General features: G+C 39.7%; 1 protein-coding gene across 2 annotated transcripts in view; it reads right to left on the reverse strand.

Moving 5' to 3' along the window:
* HNRNPLL (heterogeneous nuclear ribonucleoprotein L like) overlaps positions 1–17,948 on the reverse strand; it is a 253,232-nt gene that overhangs the window by 43,595 nt on the left and 191,689 nt on the right. For both annotated transcript variants that reach the window (XM_056567440.1, XM_056567442.1), the window contains exons 5-7: positions 10,228–10,322; positions 10,079–10,151; positions 514–585 (exon numbers count right to left, since the gene is read on the reverse strand). In XM_056567440.1, coding sequence (XP_056423415.1) covers positions 514–585; positions 10,079–10,151; positions 10,228–10,322 — 240 coding nt within the window. The remainder of the gene's footprint in view (positions 1–513; positions 586–10,078; positions 10,152–10,227; positions 10,323–17,948) is intronic.

Below are 17,948 nucleotides of genomic sequence, written 5' to 3' on the forward strand. Positions count from 1 at the left end.
CCGTATCACAGCCGGACCCCGCTTGCATCTCATTCATTTGAAGGGGCCGACCAGAATCAGATAGTGACACAACCGTGGTATACCACGGTTTTAGGTCCTGTCACAAAACCGGATACGGGCAAAAATGAGCCGACCAAAATCACTGACTCTGGCCGGCTCCTTCAAATGAATGAGATGCAGGCTGGGCCCGGCTGGGACACGGGAGCGCCCGGTTTTCCCATCTCCCAGACGGATCCGGTCCCTGTATGTGATAAATATAGTGTGATCCCAGCCTTACACTGTGCACACTGTAATGGGAGGATTCAAATAATGAAGAGTGTTAATAAACAGCTAAGAATACATCAGTGCTGGAGTCAGTTTATTCTAATTCAGAAAATATATACACTATCATATGTTTATTTCATATCAGTAAATGTGACAACCAGCCCTCTAGCAACCCAAAGAAGGGTCATCATAGTAGTAGGTCTCATAATAGTGCTCACTGCAATCATAAGTAATATTCACAAAGCATACCATAACCATCATATCTATAGGATGAGGGATGGTCTCCTAGAATGGCTTGTCTCTGGCGTCCCTTGCCCCGATCTGTAAGTGCAAAATATTAAAGTTAAACATAGATTCTACAAAAAAGTGATTATTTATTTTCTATTTATTTGTATTTATCAAACACCTAAACACATACAATAAAAAAAAAACTGGTTAAAAAACAAAATAGGAGACTAGACAGGAATGTATATGGATTATTATGAATGCATTCCATGTCTGTAGCCAAGCAGATATAGGCAACAATCCCTGCAGCCACAGCTTACTCTGCATTTTATCAAGAGTACATATGACATAGTTACAGCACTTTTGTCTTATAAAACTCAACTGAACCCTGGAAAGCTTACGGTGGTTGTTTAGTTTGGACAACAACTATCCTCTTCACAGGTCCCCAAGAATAAAAGAATAAGCCAATTGCCGGAGGTCCTGGCATGTAAGAGGTTATACAAACTGAACAACCCCTTTTAGATAATCTTCCATTTTAATAGTTGGCGGAAACATAAATCATAAACATACAAAGCAAATAGCACAAAACTAACATGTCATCTGTCAGATGATGCTGAATACCGTATATTTTTACTGAATGTAGAATAGACAGGAAACAATTCCCTTAAGCTACAGAGAAATACAATGTCCTTAAGATGCCAGATACAAGAACACCACACTATTTTGTACATATTTTTAATAGTCCATGAATATATATGAACAGGTTTCCTTTACGGTAGACATATTACAAATTGGTAAGAAAGAAGCAAATGCTTGAAAGTTTTCCTTCTGGTGCCAAATACACTTTAAAGAAGACTAGTCAGATCTCCTGAAATGTCTTATTTGGTAAATATTTGCTTTTCCATAAAATAACAATTATGGATCATTTTGCTTTCAACATTGTTGCACAATTCTGGTAATTCTTCCTGGAAACTTATTAATAAACTAACAGCTGAAGGTTACTATTTATTGTGTCAATGGAGTAGGTCTTAAACATTTTCACAATGTCAGTCCAATCAATGCTGACATTCTTAAAGGGGTACTCCCCTGGAAAACATTTTTATTTTTAAATCAACTGGTGCCAGAAAGTTAAACAGACTTGTAAATTACTTCTATTTAAAAATCTTAGCCCTTTTAGTACTTATCAGCAGCTGTATGCTCCACAGGAAGTTCTTTTCTTTTTGAATTTCCTTTATGTTTGATCACAGTGCTCTCTGCTGACACCTCTGTCCATTTTAGGAACTGTCAGGAGGAGAGGTTTGCTATGGGGATTAGCTCCTACTCTGGACAGTTCCTAAAATGGACAGAGGTGTCAGCAGAGAGCACTGTGGTCAGACAGAGAGGAAATTAAAAAAGAAAAGAACTTCCTCAGCTGATAAGTGCTGGTTAAAATTTTTAACCTCTTAAGGACACAGGGTGTACCTGTACACCCTGCACCCGGTCCCGGTATATAACCCGGGGATATGAAAGCCAGGACCCTGGGCTAATAGCGTGTGGCACCGATCGTTGTGCCGCACACTATTAACCCTTAAGACGCGGCTTTCAAATTTGAACGCTGTGTTTAAAATGAAAGTGAGAGCTTCCCGGCAGCCCAGTCGGCTGATCGGGACCATCGTGGTGAAATCGTGATCTGAAGTTTTTATCGGTACGATTTTTGTTTTGATCAGACTTTTTGATCACTTTTTATTCATTTTTTTAATGGTATAAAAAGTGACCAAAAGACGCTTTTTAGGACTTTGGAATTTTTTTGCGCGTACGCCATTGACTGTGCAGTTTAATTAACAATATATTTTTATAGTTCCGACATTTACGCACGCGGGGATACCACATATGTTTATTTTTATTTACACTGTTTTATTTTTTTTATGGGAAAAGGGGGGTGATTCAAACTTATTAGGGAAGGGGTTAAATGACCTTTATTAACACTTTTTTTAAACTTTTTTTTTTGCAGTGTTATAGGTCCCATAGGGACCTATAACACTGCACACACTGATCTCCTATGCTGATCACTGGCGTGTATTAACACGCCTGTGATCAGCATTATCGGCGCTTGACTGCTCCTGCCTGGATCTCAGGCACGGAGCAGTCATTTGTCGATCGGACACAGAGGAGGCAGGTAAGGGCCCTCCCGGTGTCCTGCAAGTTGTTCGGGACGCCGCGGCCCTCCCGAACAGTCCGACTGACTAGCCGGGATACTTTCACTTTCGCTTTAGAAGCGGCAGTCAGCTTTGACCGCCGCTTCTAAACGGTTAATACCACACATCGCCGCGAACGGCGATGTGTGGTATTAGCCGCGGGTCCCGGCCGTTGATGAGCGCCGGGACCGACGCGATGTGATGTGGGGTCGCAGCGCGACCCCGCTTCATATCGCGGGAGCCGGCGCAGGACGTAAATATACGTCCTGCGTCGTTAAAGGGTTAAAGGGGTACTCCCGTGGAAAACTTATTGTTTTAAATCAACTGGTGCCAGAAAGTTAAACAGATTTGTAAATCACTTCTATAAAAGTTTTTTAATCCTTCCAGTACTTTTTAGTGGCTGTAAACTAAAGAGAAATCCAAAAATGAAATGCATTTCTTCTGATGTCATGACCACAGTGCTCTCTACTGAGCTCTGCTGTCCATTTTAGGAACTGTCCAGAGCAGCATATGCTAATAGTGCGGCAGTGATCGCGGTGACGAGCGCTATTAACCCTTTAGAAGCGGCGTTCAAAGTTGAACGCTGCGTCTAAAGTGAAAGTGAAACCATGCCGGTTAGCTCAGGGAGCTGCTCGGGATCGCCGCGGCGAAATCACCGCTTCCCGAACAGCTGTTAGACACGGGGAGGGTCTCCTACCTTGCCTCCTAGTGTCCGATCACCGAATGACTGCTCAGTGCCTGAGATCCAGGCATGAGCAGTCAAGCGGCAGAATCATCGATCACTGGTTTCCTATGAGAAACCAGTGATCAATGTAAAAAGATCAGTGTGTGCAGTGTTATATGTCCCTATGGGAGCTATAACACTGCAAAAAAAAAAAAAAAAGTGGAAAAATAAGGGAATTAAAGGGGTTATCCAGGAAAAAACTTTTTTATATATCAACTGGCTCCAGAAAGTTAAACAGATTTGTAAATTACTTCTATTAAAAAATCTTAATCCTTTCAGAATTTATGAGCTTCTGAAGTTAAGGTTGTTCTTTTCTGTCTAAGTAATCTCTGATGACACGTGTCTCAGGAACCGCCCAGTTTAGGAGAGGTTTGCTATGGGAATTTGCTTCTAAACTGGGTGTTTCCCGAGACACGTGTCATCAGAGATTACTTAGACAGAAAAGAACAACCTTAACTTCAGAAGCTCATAAGTACTGAAGGGATTAAGATTTTTTAATAGAAGTAATTTACAAATCTGTTTAACTTTCTGGAGCCAGTTGATATATAAAAAAATTTTTTTCCTGGAATACCCCTTTAAGATCATTTAACACCTCCCCTATTAAAAGTTTGAATCACCCCCCTTTTCCCATTTAAAAAAAAAAAACAAACATTGTGGTATCGCCGCGTGCGGAAATGTCCGAATTATAAAAATATATCATTAATTAAACCGCACGGTCAATGGCGTACGCGCAAAAAAATTCCAAAGTCCAAAATAGTGTATTTTTGGTCACTTTTTATATCATGAAAAAATGAATAAAAAGTGATCAACAAGTCCGATCAATACAAAAAGGTACCGCTAAAAACTTAAGATCACGGCGCAAAAGATGAGCCCTCATACCGACCCATAAGCGGTAAAATAAAAAAGTTATAGGGGTCAGAAGATGACCATTTTAAATGTATACATTTTCCTGCATGTAGTTATGATTTTTTTCAGAAGTACGACAAAATCAAACCTATATAAGTAGGGTATCATTTTAATCGTATGGAATCTTAACAGGAATAGCAACGTGTAAGGATAGGTTATATGGTTGGTGAGTTTTTGTTAGGTCTTGTGACATATACATATAAGGATAATTTTAAGACAACCTGTACTTCCCAAAGATTTTCAAAACCTGCATTGCTTTGTTAGATTAACCCTTCAGACTGGTGACAAAGTGATTTAAGTGTTCTTTCCCTGTGGTAATTGAACCGCTGAGAGCCCGCTTCATCCTATACAACCATTTTTATCCACTGCAAAGAGCAGGACCAGACCTGGGTTGTGTGTCAACAGTATATAAACATTGACTTCATTTCCCTTGTTTGGCCAATAATACGACAGAACCTACTCCTCAACATAGTGCTTGTAAAAGTGCACTGTACTGAAGAAACGAGTGTTATGCTAGTGGATCATTTACAATATGGTATTATAGATGCACTGAGTCTATAAGGTGCTATTTAATCAGAAATCAAAGAAAAACACAAGCAACACAGCAAGGAAGAAGTTACACTAAGCACTGAACTGCTGCTTATTGATAATAATGACAAGCCTGCAGACTATAGGAAAGGCAGGATGGGGAGATTACATTCATGAGTCAGCACTGAGTACATATAGTAGTAGGGACAATGGTTCTTGAGAAACAGCTGCCCAGAACTTTATGGGTGGTAAGACATGATAAGACATGTACCTTTCAGGCACAATGCAGACAGCCTGGGCTGTTTACCTGCAAGCTGTAAGCCTATCTTCCTCTCTCCTGTACATAGCAGGAGCTGAGCCTTGCCCCATGTGTTCCATCTTGATCTCTCTGCTGCTAGAGACAGAATTTCTGCTAACAGGAATTTGACAGCAGTCTGCAGGGAAGTGAGACTTAGTGACCGAGACTTTAGGAGTTTTTTGTTTTAACTGTGGTTAAGAAATCTTTTTTGGAAAATTAAGTGATTTACAAATATGTTACAAATCACCTTGGCTATCAAATGGAGGGAAGTGAAAACAACAGTGACCATTTAAGAGCTATATCAAACTATAAACTATATCATGTCTAACTTTTCAGACTACAGTATATTATTATGTGATTGTTAAGTATGGATTAGCGAGTCCCTAATGGGTGTCAGTGCTTCAAAAACCGAACCCAGAAGATGCAGAAGGAGGGAACTATAATCTGGCTACTCTCTTCATACTTTGCATCAAAGTTTGAACCCTCCCCCACTGGGAGTTTTTATTTCTGCATAAAAAACTATTTACGCAACTAAAATCAATATTTCTGGAAGAAACAGGAAAATTGCATAATGTAGAGTTCAGAGAAAAAAAAATGCTACAAATTGTTATTTCATCAGGAAAACAAGACTTAACTATAAATATGTCAGGGGGAATGACATGTTCTATTTGAGGCACACTCATCAGGTGTGTATGCTGGCCTATTTGAGAACAGCAAATAATAAAGAGAAAGAAGTTAATCCATGTGATATATAGGTTTATAGGATTTAGAGCAGGAATTCTTGGTAAAGAGAAAATTAAAGGGGTATTCCAGGAAAAAAAAAAAAAATTTATATATCAACTGGCTCCAGAAAGTTAAACAGATTTGTAAATTACTTCTATTAAAAAATCTTAATCCTTTCAATAATTGTCAGCTGCTGAAGTTGAGTTGTTGTTTTCTGTCTGGCAACAATGCTCTCTGCTGACATCTCTGCTTGTCTCAGGAACTGCACAGAGTAGAAGAGGTTTCCTATGGGGATTTGCTTCTAAACTGGTTGGTTCCCGAGACATGTGTCATCAGAGAGCACTTAGGCTGGGTTCACACCACGTTTTTTTAAATACGGCTCCCGTATACGGTTGGGAGGAGGGGGCGGGGCTTAATCGCGGCGCACGCACTCAGCCGTATTCGGGAACCGTTTTTAATGTATGTCTATGAGCCGACCGGAGTGACCCGCAGCCTCCGGTCGGCTTCGTTTTCAGCCGTACGCGGTTTCCCGACTGCAGGCAAAAACGCGGTCGACCACGTTTTTGCCTGCGGTCGGGAAACCGCATACTGCCGAAAACGATGCCGACCGGAGGCTGCGGGTCACTCCGGTCGGCTCATAGATATACATTAAATACGGTTCCCGAGAACGGCTGAGTGCGGGCACCGCGATTAAGCCCCGCCCCCCTCCTCCCAACCGTATACGGGAGCCGTATTTAACAAAACGTGGTGTGAACCCAGCCTTAGACAGAAAAGAACAACTCATCTTCAGCAGCTGATACGTATTGAAAGGCTTAAGATTTTTTAATAGAAGTAATTTACAAATCTGTTTAACTTTCTGGAGCCAGTTGATACATAAAGAAAAGTTTATTCCTGGATAACCCCTTTAAATCCTGACTGGACTCATAGAAGAAGCAATAAGATACCTGTTATTGGAGAAGTCCTGTCCAGAAGTGACCAGTGTCAGGGCTCAATGCATCACACTGCCGCACGTTACACCCACTCCCATAGATATGAATGGAGGTAGCGTGGCATGACTTCACGACCAAGGCAGCCTGAATCCAGAGATCGCGGGGAGTACCCATTTAAATGAGTTTTCCCATCTTGCTAAGTAATCTTGATACAGGATAGGGTACAACTAAGCCCCCCCCCCCCCCCCCAACAATCCACTCCTGTGGATAGGGGATAACTTTGCCAAATTAGATGTATTTATACATGCAGCTCAGCTTCTCTCCCCTTATGTATTGTTGTAGTATAAATTAAGTGACAGTTTCTGTATAAGAAAAATATTTTTTTACATTCACAACAATATTTTATCACTTAGCATCATAACATAATAATAGTACAACATTCACATGCTTTAAACAGTACCTTATTCATACTACAAGCTTCACCATTTTCAAAGAGGACTCCTTTCAAGAGGTCTCAGCATAATCCAATATTAACCTGTATTACATGGTTTCACAATTAACAATCCACAGTAATACAATAAACAATGCGATATCAATGCTTAACAGGATTTATGAAAAACAGAAAGATATACATTATTGCGGTAAATAACATCTTGTTACTGTACAATGTATCAACTAAGCATCTATGTAATCATTACATACCCAAGACAGATTCCCAATCATATTAAAGACATATTAAATTATGCGGGCCAGACAACTTTTTGAATTGTATTTGCTAGATATAGAATACCCCTTTAAGTAAAAGGAGTGACACAATACTTTAATATAAATTGTAAAATGTTTCAATATGTTAAATTAGTCAAAAGTAACCCTAATAACAAAAACATACGATTTGTCAGGACACATACAATAAAAGGGGACACTTAGAAGGTTGCAAACACTATTCCATGGTACAAAAAAAATCTTATTGACAGATTGTGTTGCTGTTACTATGGGCAAGCTAAGATGCAGGGGATTTTGTGGTCACAGAGGAGATATTTTCCTAACTAGATTACTCTTCCTGTCTAATAACCTGAGTCAGTAATACTCTTTCAGCATTACCAGTCAGCATGAACAGTGACTATACTAAGCTACAAATCAAATATAATAAAAAAAAACTGCAGGAGCAATAAATACAGTTCTGTAGTCAGCAGGTTTAAACATTTCCCGGAACGGTTATTTGTATGAAAAGTGCAAAAAGACTACAATTGTCACGGCATAGTCTATGTCATAGGGAATGATCAATGTGATGTGAATGCACATAAGAACTTTGTTACATCCCCCTGCTAAGGACTTTTCTAACATATTAAAGTGTACTTGTTTACAAAAACGTATATAATGTAAATAATAACATTATATGAACATTTCTAATTACCGTACATTGGTTTAAAAAGGTGTATATATTTTTGGGTGAAAAAAATTATGTCCCTTCATAGAGTATATTGGTTTGCTGTATTATTAGAACCTAAACCGTGCCTCTAAGGCCTTATCGAATGTGATTCTGAGCCTTCTGGAATTGAGATTGGGGTGTTGCGGGTGTTTTTATCAGGCTAGTTAATTGCCCAGTATTGTATTAGGGCTAGCGCCTAGTGATAGAGCCTTAGTGCACAGAGCCCTGCCTGTCCACCCACTCTTCCTGTATTTTGTCTCCACCAGCAATAGCAGCAGGGACAAGCCGGGATCTTTTTCACCCAAAAATTTACACATTTTTATTTTTACAAAGGTATAATACAAATATACATATAATGTTATTATCTACATTATATTAAACATTTTTGCAAGTGACAGGTACACTTTAATATGCGCTCATCCTGTAATTTGTACTATATTGCACATGTCACTTGACTTCTGTATTTGACTGCTTTTATTAGTTACAGAATTAAATTGCAATATTTTTATGCATATAAATTGATTAGGGAAATTAATTAAATATTTTTCACAACAGACTATTCATGTGTGTGGTCACTTTAATGTTAAATACATGAATATTGAGATGTATATACTGTATACACCTTGCACTTTAATATGATATTGTATATGATTGCAGTGAGGGATGCATGTAAAATGTATACAAAGTGTCTGTTGCAAAAGAACTAGCTAAGTGTGAGGATATTCAGCTACGTAATGCGGCAAGTGCTAAATGCTTTGTGTTTTACTAATTCTATAGTCTTTTAATTTGAACTTCAAATGAAATTTGCAAGTCATGTAAACCACAAAGGAATAGGGATCTTGAGAAGCACATTTCACAACAAACTTAAAGAGCTACTAAACCATCATACACAATTTTCATTACATCCATGAACAGTCCAGACTTATACCTAATTTACTATATCATCCAGTTATCTTCATAGAGATACTAGGATAGTAGTGACCAAGTCCTTCAAGGAAGGCCCTGATACCTTTATTTCTGAATGGTACTATGTTTTAAATAATGTATGCTCTCACAATAGAGGGGTTTTACATCACATCTCCTATGAAGTCTAACTAAACAACAACAGAGAAACATGTTCACTAGTTATGTAACATTATGTACAGTACAAAATGTTCAGTTTATGTACCATCTACCTGAACTGCTTTTCTTAATCTTACTGAGTTTACATACTGTAAGATTCTATAAATCAAAAGGATTCTGTAGCTGAAAAGACATATACAATGAGAAGATATGCCATTCCTCTAGAGTCCTGGAAATGCTGTTTTGCACTTACATGACTTAAGTCAATGTATATCCACGTGCCAGCTTTCAAGGAGCAATGGCACCATATTCAATCCATGCAAGTATGGAGTGTTTTCAAATGTCCATCTCTAGGAGCCTGTGGTGGTGATGATGCATGCAGAATGCAGTCAAAGTGAGTTGCAAGTCTGTGGTTTTGAGAAGAATATTTTCGGAGAGCGGATTCCGATGTGGTGCATGAAGAAGTGTAGAGTCAGCCTGCCGGATGATCCTCCGCTAGACTTCTGAATGCCTTGTCCAGCTTCAGAACAAAGTCTTGTCCGTTGAGATGCAGCGTGCAAGTTTATAGATTAATAATACATTCCTTCCCTCAGCATATAGATAGAAATTAAGAGGGAAAAACAGGGACGAATCTGTTCAGAGAAACTGTAAGTATGCAAGCATGTCAGCATGTGGGGGACTTGATCTGACCGGTACACCACTGTGAGAACCACTAAACCAAAACCTACAGGGCAGATACCCTGGACCTTAACCAGAAAGAAAACATACCCCCCTTTTACCCTTGTCTGAAACAAGCAAATTTTATGAAATTCCTACCTCGCCTGTTCAAGTAGGGTTTGCTGTAATCCCAGCTATCATTGTCATTCCGAATAACATTGAGACGTGTGGGCTGTGAGCAATGAAACAAGTAGTTAATGTCACTGCAGCTGCGGAAGCAGTAAGGAAATAGAGTGATCAAGACTTACCCTGGCATATTCTATTTTTAGTGTGCAGCATCCAGCATAAATGTCTGCTCCATTCAGTGCAGCTTTGGCCTTCTGGGCACTAAGCACTGTCTCAAATGTACAATGGGGTTAAGGAACAAAGACGCAGGTAAAAGCATGAACCCACAATAAACAATCCCCTGAAGGAGATAATGTCAAACAATAAGAAATGGACATCAAACCTTGCAAAGTTATCAATCTTAGTAACTGATGAAATAAAAATAGCTTAGATAAAAAGACTTCTTAACTAATGATGTTTGAAAACTAAAGTAGAAATATATAAGTAGAAAAAGAAAATTTATAACAGATCGAAAGAATAAAAAAATTCTGCCAGATTTTCTACACAATGGATACCACCAGCACTTGTCGGACCCTTTTGTCTTATAATTTGATTCAATGCTTTCAGTTGAGATGCCCTTATTTTTCACTGCTACTTATAAGTAATACATCCATGACAAAGGCTCCAAACTGAGCCTCCAATGCAGCTGTGAGCAGAGTAGCTGCACTTGGAAATCTAATTTTTGTAGTAGTTTTAGGGAAGAGTCTGTCTAGGACTGGGAATACACATAAAACACACAGGAATTCTTGAATTACTTATCCTAATAGCAACAGTGTAAACTTAGACCAGACAGTCTAAAGATATGTCAGATTTGTTGGTGTGCCTTGCTAGATATGGTAGACAGTTTTAACTAACCCTGTTCTGCCTATTGATCAGTTTTCCATCAATATTTTAAGTATATTTAAAGTCACACTCTCTTCCTGGTAAACCAGGCATGGACACCATTTTTTGAGCAAATTGAGCCTGAATGCTAGCACTCTTACTGTAGTAAAACTTTCAGAATAGTATAACTTTGCTGCATACAGTAATCATTGGTTGTATTTTACAGGTGGGACATGCTAAGCCTTAGTATGATGCTGCAGTGATACCGAGTTCTGGTCCCAAGGGCAGCATACATCCCTTGTGTGGTTTCTGAGCGACCTGAGCCCCAGATGAATGTAGGTCCTGACATGCAGCTGCTAATCCTTGGCTTATGACCAGGCAGGAGATGCCTGTATACTGAACTACCTGTCTAGCCATATCATACACAATAGCTGTCACTTAACAGCAAATCAGTTCTTCTCTCCATTCTGGGAACACTGCAGCATCTTTCTCCTCTGCAAAAGAAGTTTTTATATGTATATACATATGGGCTTGTTAATATATGTGATCAACGTTCTCTTCACCCGGACATTTACCCGGACACCTGGACATTCCGATCCCCCACTACTAAACCCAATGTCCAAACCAACAAATCACTTTCAACCCAGACCCCTATACTTTCTCAATTTGATACACACCGTTTCTAAACCCACCTCCTCCAGACCATCTGAGACCAATTTACATCCCCATCCTTCCGTCAGTACACACAATACGGTGGGTTTTCCTGCCCCCACTGACAAACGCATTACCACATCTCCCACCAAAGGGCCCACCGCCTCAGGAACTATTGGACTTCATTCAAGACCTCAGGGACAACCATAATTTCCACACACGTCTTCCCTCTGGCAGATTCTCTTCAGGCACAGACGTGTTGGAAGACTCCCTCCTCACCCTCCATGCCACACCATTCCCTTCCAAACCTGATTCCAGGCATGGACAGCCATTTTACACTCCCGCAGGCCGTTCTCCTGATGAGAACACTATCAATCACAAAATTTCCCCCTTGATGACCTTCAATCCATTTCTAAAAATAATGACCGATTCAAAACAAGCTATCAATCCAACCTAAGTAAACCTGAAATTGTGGCGCTCAACACCTTATCAGTTAATCGGGACATAGTTATACGTCCCGCGGATAAAGGGGGAGGGATTGCGATTTTAAATAACACTGACTACATCTTCGAAGCAGAAAGACTTCTGTCGGACACCAAATATTACAGCCCATTATCCTACAACCCCACAGAAAAATACACTATTGAACTCAAGAAGTTGGTAACAGAAGGATACAACCAAGGAATACTGAACAAGTCTGAAAGGGACAATTAATTACAGAGCCTGCACTACCTTTATTTTATTATGTGCCAAAGGTTCATAAGATTAAGGGAAAAAAAACAGGCCGTCCTATCGTGTCAGGGATCAACTCAGTCTCCTCCAACTTAGCTCATTACCCTGATACCCTGCTACAAAAATATGTCATGTGCCTGACATTTTTAAGGGACACCAATGACTTTATCCAATCCATATTACCAGTGGTGTGGAATAATGCTTGTCTGCTTGTGACTATGGACATAACTTCTTTGTATACTGTCATTGACCACAACCTGGGGATAGAGGAGGAATCCCATTTTCTTCATAATAATCCTGAACTACCCTCGGCACAATGTCACTTTATTCTCAAAGACCTACAATTTATACCCAGCACACTGGCACTACCATGGGGTCTAAAGTAGCACCCAGTTTTGCAAATATTTTTGTGGGACTCTTTGAGGAGAAAGTTGTGTACTGCCATCAAATGTTTTCCAAATGCATATTTTTTAAAAGTTTTAATCAATGATATTTATTATTTGGGGAGGATCTCGGTGCCAACTGGAAGAATTTTTAAGTGATCTTAACACAAACACCTACGGTTTATAATTTACTCAAAACGTTTTAAATAATCATGCAGAGTTTCTCGACGTGGTCATATTTCAAGATGGAGGCACCACTTTAAGCACACGATAGCAACAGCTATCATAATGTCTTCGGTTCCCACTACAAAAAATTTATTTCCAATATTCCTTACCTTATTTCCAATATTCCTGTTCAAACGTGTCTGAAGGAATTGCTCTTCATTAGAAGATTTTAAAAAACAGAGCAACACACTCAATACACGCTTCAAGGCTAAAAAGTATCCTAGAGCCATCACAGAGCCTGTCTTCAAATGTACTCACACACAGGCAGATTGTCTGACTAAAACTACCCTCAATAAATCGAACAACCGTGACTGTTCCTCTAACTTTGTCACCACGTATACAAAGGAACACACACAAATTAAAGGGATCATGTGCAAATATTGGCCTATCCTACTTATGCAACATTCTACCTCCAAAACCCACAGTTACTTTTAGAAGAGGATGGACATTATGCAATAGAATAGACCCAAGCAGACTTAGAACAACCACCTCCAATACCAATAATTTTTTGAGCACCACAGGCTCTTTTTCATATGGGATTTCTAGATGTAAGTTTTGCACCAACATCAACAATAAAAGCAAACACTTCATCTCCAACAAAACCAGTGAACAATTTGATATAAAGACATTTCTTAACTGCTCCTCACAGTATGTTATATATGTGTTTGAATACTCACGTAAACTCCAATATGTAGGTCGCACTATTCGCTGCCTACGTGAACGAATTAACAAACACCAAAGTAACACTGCCCACGGTTTCCTATTGCACAGTGTGTCAAGACACCTCACCCTTGAACACAACCGTGATTTTGGCTGCATTACTATTAGTCCTATAGAGAGCATCTCAAAAGACCCCCCATGCAGATTCAGTACCCTGAGAAAAAAGAGAATTACTGGATCTATAGGTTGCAGACTCCCACTCGGTTTGGCTTGAACAAACTCATCGAATCCTTCATGCGATCCTCCCATGTGTAACATTTAGTCTTTGGCACATGCCCAGTTTTATACAAGTTTCACATAATTTTTATATTATCGATATGTGTATTATTTTCATATATTTATTATTATACATATTTTTACATGAAGTATTTATATATTTATTAACATCTCCATTATTATAGTAGCTAATTATTGGACTCTAGAGGGCTGTCTGTATACACCCTTACCTTTTGTGTCCCATACTTCAATATACCTTTATATTTTATGGTGCTTTCACACTATGACCGGTACTGAGGAGCCATTCAGGGATCCCAGCGGGGTTTTAAAAATTTTTAAATGGACAATGTCAGGGGACATATGTATATTAAAAGTGTTGTGTGTGTGTGTGTGTGTGGGGGGGGGGGGGGGGGGGGGTTTGGGTGGGATCATAGAGCGCTATTTATCTAGCCCCCCAGTGCATTTATAATATGTCTCCCGCCAGCACATTAATAAAAATATATACCCCCGCCAGCGCATTAATAAAAATATGACCCCCGCCAGTGCATTCATAAAAATATGACCCCCACCAGCGCATTTATATGTATATATCTATACCCTCGCCAGCGCATAATGTGACCCCACCGGCGCATTTGTCTTCATTTTCCATTGCAGCGCTATATGTGAATTGTATATCTATCAGAACGCATCCAGCAGCCGCCGGCCAGATGATCCTGATAGATATACTATTCATTCATAGCGCCGGCGGCTGCAAATGTATATAGATGTGCTGGGGGGGGGGGGGCAGACATATAGCGTTATCTGCCCCCCCACAGCGCTTCTATATACATATACAGCCACCACGCTATGAATGAATAGTATAATAGTATATACTTGTCACATAGAGCGCATTTGTGCAGCGCTATATGGGATATTCATTCATAGCGCGGCGGCTGCATATATATATATGTATATATGCGCTGTGGGGGTCAGATAACGCTATATGTCTGCCCCCCCCCAGCACATCTATATACATATGCAGCCGCCGATGCTATAAATGAATAGTATATCTGTCAGGATCATCTGGCCGGCGGCTGCTGGATGCGTTCTGATAGATATACCATTCACATATAGCGCTGCAATGGAAAATGAAGACAAATGCGCTGGCGGGCCCACATTATGCGCTGGCGGGGGTATAGATGTATACATATAAATGCGCTGGCGGGGGTCATATTTTTATTAATAGGCTGGGGGCTAGATATTTAGCGCTCTATGCCCCCCCCCCCCCCAACAACACTTTTAATATACATATGTCCCCTCACACTGTCCATTTTAAAAACCCTGCTGGGATCCCTGAATGGCTCCTTAGTACCGGCCATTCAGGGCTCCCAGCGGGGAATTTAAAAATGAAAGTAAAAAATACATCGTGATCGCAGGGTTGCGGACCATGCTGCCCGCTCCCCTGCTTAATAACTTCTGATCGCACTGGGTCTCAGAAGTGAGACCCGGTGCGGTCAATCCCTCAGCCCCTGTACTACAACCCCCATCATGGAACAGACTCTGTTCCATGATGTGGGTAGTAGTAAAAACACCAATGTAGCCTCCCCAACTGTCTGCAGACTCCCGCAGCCGGGAAACTACTACTCCCATCATGGAAACAAGTCTGTTCCATGATGGGAGTAGTAGTAGTAGTCCTGGCTGTGGGAGTCTGTAGGCAGAGGTGTTAAAACGTTCGTACATGACGGATGTTATAATGGGTCTTAACGGATGAATATGCCTGTTATTTGGACAGAAATTATTCAGCTGTTAGCATCCGTTACTTCACCCGTTATTAAACGTCCGTTAACAATACATAATAGAGTGTCCGACTTGTGAATATGACCCTTCACCATATATATATTCCTGTTTACGTATACTTCAAGGGGTACTCCGGTGGAAAACTTTTTTTCTTTAAATTAACTGGTGCCAGAAAGTTGAACAGATTTGTAAATTACTTCTATAAAAAAAATCTTAATCCTTCCAGTACTTATTAGCTGCTGAATACTACACAGGAAATTATTTTCTTTTTGGAACACATCACGAGCACAGTGCTCTCTGCTGACATCCCTGTCCATTTTAGGAACTGTCCAGAGCAGCATATGTTTGCTATGGGGATTTTCTCCTACTCTGGACAGTTCTTAAAATGGACAGATATGTCAGCAGAGAGCACTGTGCTCATGATTCAGCAGAGAGCTCTGTGTTCCAAAAAGAAAAGAATTTCCTCTGTAGTATTCAGCAGCTAATAAGTACTGGAAGGATTGAGATTTTTTTAATAGTATATATTTATTTTTTTTAAAGTAATTTACAAATGTGTTTAACTTTCTGCCACCAGTTGATTTAAAAAAAAAAAAAAAACGTTTTCCACCGGAGTACCCCTTTAAACCCTTTGGGCCCATTATGACCCTAAGGACGGGAGCATTTTTTTAAAATCTGACCTCTATCCCTTTATGCATTAATAACTCTGAAATGCTTTTACTTATAAATTTGATTCAGAGATAGTTTTTTTGTGACATATTCTACTTTATGTTAGTGGTAAATTTTGGCGATACTTGCATAATTTCTTGGTGAAAAATTCCAAAACTTCAGGAATAATTTTTAAATGTAGCATTTTTCTAACTTTGAAGCACTCTGCTTTTAAGGAAAAGGGACATGTCAAATAAATTACATATTGATTCAAATAAAATAAAAAAATATGTTAACTTTATGTCGGCATCATAAAGTTGACATGTTGTTACTTTTTGAAGACATCAGAGGGCTTCAAAGTATAGCAGCAATTTTCAAAATTTTCACAAAAAGTTAAAAATCTGAATTTTTCTGGGACCAAGTTTTGAAGTGAATATGAGGGTCTTTTTGTTGGAAATCCCCTATAATGGACCCCATTATCAAAACAGCACCCCTAAAAGTATTAAAAATGACATTCAAAAAGTTTGTTAACCCTTTAGGTGTTTCACAGGAATAGCAGCAAAATGGAGAAGAAAAATCTAAATCTAAATTTTTTTACACTAACTTGTTATTGTAGCCCCATTTTTTGTTATTTTTACAAGGAGTAAAAGGTAAAAAGACCCCCCCAAAACTTGTAATTAATTTTCTCTCAAGTAAGGAAATACTTCATATGTGGATGTAAAGTGCTCTGTGGGTGCATTAGAGGGCTCAGAAGGGAAGGAGCAACATTGGACTTTTGGAGAGAGAATTTTGCTTGCATGTCGCATTTAGTAAGCCTCCATGATGCCAGAACAGTAAAAAAAAACAAAAAAAAAAAAACACATGGCACACTATTTTGGAAACTAAACCCCTCAAGGAACATAACAAGGGGTAAAGGGAGTCTTAAAACCCCACAGGTGATTGAAGAACATTCGTTAAAATGGGACATAAGAATATAAAAATATATATTTTTCAATAAAATGCTGGTGTTACCCCAAATTTTTAATTTCCACAAGGGGTAATAGGAGAAAAAGCCCCCAAAAATTTGTAACCCCATTTCTTCTGAGTATAGAAATACCTCATATGTGGATATAAAGCGCTCTGCGGGCGAATTACAATGCTCAGAAGAGAACGAGCGCCATTGGGCTTTTGGAGAGAGAATTTGGTTGGAATGGAAGTCGGGGGCCATGTACGTTTACAAAGCCCCCATGGTGCCAGAACAGTGGACGCCCCCCACATGTGACACCATTTTGGAAACTACATCCCTCACAGAATGTAATAAGGGGTGCAATGAGCATTTACACCCTACTGGCGTTTGACAGATCTTTGGAAAAGTGGGCTGTGCCAATGAAAAATAAAATTTTTCATTTTTAAAGGACTTCTGTTCAAAAAATCTGTCAGACACCAGTGGGGTGTAAATGCTCACTGCACCCCTTGTTACATTCCGTGAGGGGTGTAGTTTCCAAAATGGGGTCACATATGGGGGGGGTCCACTGTTCTGGCACCATGGGGGTTTGTAAATGCACATGGCCTTCAATTCCAGCCTAATTCTCTCTTCAAAAGCCCAATGGCGCTCCATCTCTTCTGAGCATTGTAGTTCGCTCGTGGAGCACTTTACATCCACATATGGGGTGTTTCCTTACTCTGAAGAAATGGGGTTACAAATTTTGGGAAGT

The sequence above is a fragment of the Hyla sarda genome, chromosome 3, assembly GCF_029499605.1.
Source record: "Hyla sarda isolate aHylSar1 chromosome 3, aHylSar1.hap1, whole genome shotgun sequence".
NCBI lineage: Eukaryota > Metazoa > Chordata > Amphibia > Anura > Hylidae > Hyla > Hyla sarda.